The sequence below is a fragment of the Toxorhynchites rutilus genome, chromosome 3 (assembly GCF_029784135.1).
Source record: "Toxorhynchites rutilus septentrionalis strain SRP chromosome 3, ASM2978413v1, whole genome shotgun sequence".
NCBI classification, from domain to species: domain Eukaryota; kingdom Metazoa; phylum Arthropoda; class Insecta; order Diptera; family Culicidae; genus Toxorhynchites; species Toxorhynchites rutilus.
This window is the reverse complement of record NC_073746.1, coordinates 275,070,276-275,077,195: the sequence shown is the minus strand read 5'-3', so window position 1 is coordinate 275,077,195 and position 6,920 is coordinate 275,070,276. Positions and strand designations below refer to the sequence as shown.

The 6,920-nt window shown below is 37.6% G+C and overlaps 1 protein-coding gene across 1 annotated transcript in view; it reads right to left on the bottom strand.

Moving 5' to 3' along the window:
• Positions 1-3,155: 3,155 nt before the first annotated feature.
• LOC129774835 (ankyrin-3-like) overlaps positions 3,156-6,920 on the bottom strand; it is a 103,250-nt gene continuing 99,485 nt past the window's right edge. Inside the window, exon 13 of the mRNA XM_055778847.1 lies at positions 3,156-4,597. Within this exon, the coding sequence (XP_055634822.1) occupies positions 4,284-4,597 (314 nt within the window). The 3' untranslated portion in view covers positions 3,156-4,283. The remainder of the gene's footprint in view (positions 4,598-6,920) is intronic.

The window sequence follows — 6,920 nt, the reverse complement described above, 5'->3', positions numbered from 1 at the left end:
AATGGATTTTTTAGAAATTCCGATGCATTCTAAAAATACATCATATTTATTTTTGACCGAAGGGAACTTTTGTGAATTTAAAAGAGTTATTGGTGTAATTACGTTGTTTTGGTTTATAGAGGCTTTAAGCTTTCTCAGTTCATTCGCCTCTAGCCTCGAATACCACCGTAGAACATCAATACAACATTGAGTCTGTGCCACTGGAGCGTGTTTATGTGTTGTATGATTTTGGAGTTACTGTTGACTCCAAGTTGACATCTATCGAACACGTTGTGCTTATCACGATCAAAACTTCTACAAATCTTGGCTTCATGCGACGTTTTTCCTGGCAGCTCGCCGGAGTCACCGCACAAAAAACTTAGTTTTGGGCTTTAGTCCGTAGCATCTTAGAACACGCTGCTCCTGTGTGGATACTTTACCACGTTCATCAGAATCGAACATATTCAGAAGTACTCAACTTGACGATTCTGAGTTTTTTACGGGGCCCAACTTGCGGGTAAATTATTAAATGTAGATCAAACTTAGTTCGTAGACAACTTTTACATGATCGAACTTTTTTTTTCAATTTGAAGATGAATTGGCTACACATGCCAATGTCATATAATATGGGTTTCGCAAAAAAAACTGCGGTAACCATCCGTTCTATAAATCTCAATAAAGGGTCTATTCTATTAAATTCCTTTTAAAAATCCTATTCAATTTGAACGAGGAAAGTGTCACCCATATATGGGTCACGGGGCGACGAACGTGTTGGACGATTCGCGCTGCCCGTTGAACTTGCCTGATTACTCCATACGCTGCATGTTGATCGATACAGAAACATTAAGTGCGTGGCACACAGTCATTCAGCAACTGATGATCTTTGACCTACTGCGCAGCAACATTGAGTGTCCTCGAATGTTAGAGAATGTTGCCCTTCACATCCCAAAATGGCAGTTAAGGACTATACGGTTTTTCTCTGTACTTGCACACCGGACTGGTTATGGTTTCAATAATTCACATGACTGAAATCTGAATCACCCGAATGACTTTGAGTTGTTTTGACAAGGCCTGACTCAAGCGCATTGAACATGTCAGTATTTCTTGATTCAGGCAATTAGTCCAATCAAATGTTATTCGTCTCTCCTCTACCAAGCCTATTGGTAAGACCATTCCAGCGAATGCGAATTTCGAAATTAGTTAGGCTTAGTAGCTATTTGCGTACATCGAATGGAAAGAAGTCACATGCTGCCCGACCAGGAAAATGGGATGGTGTTGAACTGTAATCGTGTTGTTCTTCGCAAGGTACTCACGAATGAGCGACGCACTCGAAGCTACAGTTCGTTCGGTACGAATTTCTGATGAAAAATGTTAAGAGCTGATCCGAACAATGTTTTTGTTGTCTCAGCATCCTCCATTTTTAGTTTGCAATTTTTGATCAATATATTCCGACCTTCATCGATATTTTCTCCGATGTCGATGGTCTTTCAGGACGAGCCTCTTGGTTCATACAGCATTTGTGTTTTTGATAGGATATAGCACCAAGCATTACTTCAAATGTGCCGGTACACCTAACTTCATTTTATAGCCATAACGTTGTGAAAATCGTTGTGACGAACAAAAGTTGAGAGAAGTAAATCGTTAAGTTCGTACTTTCAAACGGCTGAGTGCCTCTTTTAAACGGAAAATTACACAAAAGAGATAATCAGTCAAACGGGACGTGTCTTAAACGTAAGAAAGGTGTGTATTTTCAGATATGGCACTTTTTTTGAAACATATATACATATACCCCTATGAAAATTAGTCTCAACTGAAATTGGTCATATAGAAATACAAAATGACATTTGGATAACAAACGGAGCTTCAAAGTTTTGAAATTCGATAACAAAACTGCCTTCTTCTTAACTTAACTTATTTTTTTTTCGAGACATTGAGTTTCGTTTGTACATACAGCGTTTTTTGAGAATAATACAGCTGCTTCGCTTCGTCTGAGTCAGGGATTCTGAAATTATTTTGGGCCAGCGACTTCTTTTCCGGAATGAAGTGATACCTCAAACCCTTACAAACAAAAATTCTCTTGTTTTTTTATTCATACAAAATACTTATGTTTGAAGGACTTGTACGCTCCAACAGATTATTTTGCCCGAACTTGCCCATCCTTTTTTTTACTTTACTTGTACGAACTTGTGCGCGCTCATCGACTTGTTGAGTTTTTTGAAAAGTACAACAATAATATTTTCTACTAATATATTAGTCATTTTTATAACAAGTTGGTTCACGTAACACAACTCACAAAGTATCTTGAAAGTTTCAAATAAGAACTTGCGTTAATTGATAGGGATCGATTTTCAGGCATCTAGGCCCCCAAAATCGGGTTTCGTTTATGTCGACCCTTGGATTTCTTATCGAACCACACTGTCATCATGAAATGGCTTTGGCGAATGTGATATACCCTGTAAAGATAAGTATGTCCGCCTATGCATGCGGATGCAAACCACCGTCACCACCAGAAGCAATGGAACCACCAGCCACCATCAAAACATAAACAAATTTCAGAAGCAAGGCTTTTCCGAATTCTAATGAAACCTACCCATGAAAATGCACGATATTTACACAGCACCTCTCTGCTTAATCTTAATTAAATTATTAGGTTTAGAAGTACACACTAAATTATTAGGAAGCGAATTGAAAAAAAGGCAGACAAAATAAATTGGAAGCAAAACTGAAGTTTGATAGATGGCGCAAAAGAAACAGATTAAAGTGCAACTTAAAATAGAAAATTTCACTTCGTTCCGCTAAACAAACGCGAAGCGTTAATTTTTTCGTTTTCCCTTAACTCATTTTGTTCATTTTGTTACTACTCTCGAATCACTACTACTGCTTCTCTGCGCCTTTGGGCATGAGCATTTCCGGCATGCCCAATAAATTTAGTGCTCTTGAATAAACCTTCCACGCGTCCCAACCGGAACTACAATCGTTTAGCTATACTCAGTTTGTGCCGTTACAAAAACGGAAACTTCAAAATTTCGAACTAAACGATTTTGTTTTTCAATTGATCGCTCGCTTTCGCACTACCCTGCCTCGTGAGTTTGTTTTTGTTTTGATTGCTTTCTTGACGTCTCAGAACAGAAAGACCGCTTCCGTAAAACCAAAAATAAATGAAACAATCCATTGTTAGTTAGGTTTCTTCAAAAGAACTAAATTTATTGGGCGCTCTCTCCGTCTAGAGTCGGCTAGCAATCATTCGTTATTATATGTTATTAGTGTTTCATACTGACTTGCCTGCATACTGAACTGTCAAAATCGAATAGTTACTTTCCCTATAATTTTGATTATTTGGTAGCGTTAGTGTTAACGTCTTTCGCTTGACATTTTTTGTAAAAAAAAACAAAAAAAAATCCATGAATCCTTTCCTTTCAATGTGTAGCATCGCGACGTGAGATCAAACGACTAGTTTCACGGTTAATCTTTGGCATAGGTTATAATACTTTTTTCTTCTCGGCAAGCAATTAATAAATATTAACATGCGACGGTATTTAATTGTGTGTGAGTGTGGGTGTTTGTTTGAGAGTATTGAAACTTATGGCAATGATGTGACAAGTATTGGTAGTAAACGTAGATGTGCAGGATGAATGTTGTTGCTCTTATCATATAGTGTATCAGATTGCTTGGTGATGATTAATCGACGAAGAAACAGTGGGTATTTATCGTTAAATTTGGCTACAAATCTAGCAAAATCTGCCAATGTTTCAACCGTCTTGTTTTGATTCTATTCTAGATTCAGGATAGATGATAGAGCAAGTTTCGATAGGTCTGTATTCATGTGTTTCCGTGTTTGTTTGTTATTTTTTTGCTAAATTCTCACAAACATTTCTCTTTGATTACTGTGTATTGTATTATAATGTTTTGAGAAGCTGGACATGGAAGTACCCAGCTAAATGAGTTTTCGTCCTGTTCCTCCGTATATTTTGCTTGAACTTGAAGAAAGTACGCGGAAATACTATTCTCCTAGAATATATGATATACATTTCAGAAACAACGCTAAATAGATTCGTTTTGTTTTTCAAGAAGCATGCTTCTTGTTGTGAGCAAAATAAAAAGCAAAAATTGAATCTTTATGATGTTAAAACATTTCTACGAACATGCAATTCGAATGGGCTCGAAACTAAACTCGACATAGAATGAACACTTTGCAATCCCTGGAAGCATTCCTTAGTTCTACCACCGTTACAATACGTTGCTTTCTCAATCCGTTTCCGGCAAACGGAATATACCTCCGCAAGCAACTTTGTTTGTTATTGTCTCTACCATATGAGCGAGAAGCGCTTCTTTTTGGGTACATGGTTGACACTGATTTTGCGCAACTTGTCTGGCGCAACACCTTTGCGTGGTTTGAACAAATTTACCTGCAGACCAACTTTGATCTTCTTCGTGAGGGCTCCCTGCGGGAAAACTGCCTGCACCTGGGGCACCACCGTGCTGGAAACCATGCCTCCCTCGGGTCCGATTGCGTGAACCTCCTGGCGGATGCGCGAAATCACCGCAAAGTACTGTGGGAAGTCGTACGTGACGTAGCGGCAGATCCGACCGCTACCTAGTTCGTCCAGCTGGGCCAAATCTATTTAGGGATATTGAGAAATTAGTTTCATTATAAATTACACGGGAGTACACAAGACTGTTCAAAGTATTGGAGTTCTGTTTTAATTTCTATAATAACCATTTAATTTTTTAACCATTTCGTGATTGTTCTGAACCAGCGAAATTGCATTAATTACACGGTAGTAACAATCCATTCTCATTGTGCGTGTTATGATGATTCGAACTTTAAATGGACTAGAATGATGCCAGGTATGTTCTCATTTCTGGAGGAAGGGATAAAATGTTAACATAATCTTCGATGCCAGAGTGGTCGCTTCTACAGCATTATTCCCCTGCGATGATCATAGTTCAATCTGGTGATAATTGGTAATAGGTGGGTTGAAAAACGGAATTCGTTATGGATTCTGAAAACGCGGACTCTCAACCATTTGACGGAACGAAATCCCAGAAATCATGCACGCATTTAAATATACTGCGTTTCATAACTATAGAACCACTCTATTTTCCGAAGTTTCCAGAGATATGTAAGAAGTTGGTTGAATTGAAGTATATAGTGTAGAATACAAGAACTATTCTCATTTATAAGACTGGCCATTTGAACTTAATTTTATGTTCAGGCGCGAAACATTAAAAAAAAAATTCCAGAGTCTCGTAACTATAGAACCAGATGGATAAATTCTCACTCCTTTACAAAATTAACGTCAATTCCATATGATTTACAATAAGTTTCTAATTCGTAGGTCATCTTTAGTTTACAATCAGTTCAAATAACCCATTCGGGCTGGTTTCGACTAAGCTGCGCCATGTTGCAGTATGTATCTCGTTCTACACAGAGGATACTACTCATTTAAGCTCTTCAATTCACTCATACTAATTGTAAGCTGCGTCTACTATTCGTACGATCACTCCTCATAAGTTCTTGATAGGGTTTTGACCTGGTAAACAAGCAGTCCAGAGTCTGAAGCCCCTATTTATTAATCCATGCCATTACCATCCGGAATTTATAAAGTGATGGCAAATTACTCAATTATTACATTGTTTTTGATGCAAAAACTGCAATAAATGAATCTGAAGTACTTCGTTGCACTTCTAATTACTCATTCATAGATACACAATGCATTCAAAAAGTTCCGGGACTATTTTTTAAAACAAAGAAAAAACGAGATATTCAAAAGATTAGATATTTGTTTTCTACATATAGGCCTTCTCTTTCCACACAAATTTTTGAACGTTCGTAGAGGTGTTGGAAGGCGCGTTTAAACTGCTCAGCCAGTATGGAGTTCATGAATAGAGTTGTCGGTATAGAGTTCAAAACTGTGACGCGCCAAAACTAGCTACTGAATCGAGATAGCAGTTCACGGTAGAAACGATAGCTGGTCAGAAGTTGGCGGAAAGTAGTTCGCGCTGGAGCTGAGATAGCGCCACTTCTCGATTTTAGCGCGCGGTAGTCCCGGAACTTTTTGAATGCACTGTGCAGTTATCAATCACGTGACTTTTAGGTTTTTTTAATTTTTCACGCCTGAACACAACAATAAAGTTCAAATAGCCAGTCTTAAAAATGAGGATAGGCATCGTATTCTACACTATATACTTCAATTCAACCAACTTCTTACATATCTCTGGAAACTACTGAAAATGGAGTGGTTCTATAGTTATGAAACACAGTGTATTATACCCTGCCACTAACAGAGCAGAGCATGAGCAACTGCTCGAACAAGTCCGGTTATTTGGTTCTTTATTGCAAAGACCAGCGAACCTCGGAATGGTTGAAGAAGGGCGTTCCCTGATACATCCTGGGAAATTACATGAAATTAGTTGCTCTAGACCAGGGCTTCTCAAACTGTTTTGGGCCAGAGACCCCTTTTCCAGAATGAAGTGATACCAAAGACCCCAATAGCCAAATTTCTTTAAAAATCTGTAGTTTTTTCTTATTCATACGTAACACTTACCAATTTAAAAACATTGCGGTTGATGAAATTAAAAAACTTAACCTTATTTTCTTATTAAAATTCAACAAAATAAATATATACATGAAATTCAGTGATTATCAAGTGTTACTAATAATTTTTAAATACACATTACATACAAATACTTAAGTAGGTAATCAATTTTTGAAACTAACTTTAAAATCACAAAGCGAAGATAAAAATATGTTCCGGAAAAACGAAATCCTACGTCAAAAACTATGGATGGGTTATACCTAAAATACAACCGCAAGGTTGACCTAGGGCTACCGTTGGCTTGGTAGATATTTGAGTGTATTGATTAAATTATTGATTAAACCAGTGATTAAATCAAACAATTTCCGAATTCAGATGCGAACCAATCCCAATATTGGTCAA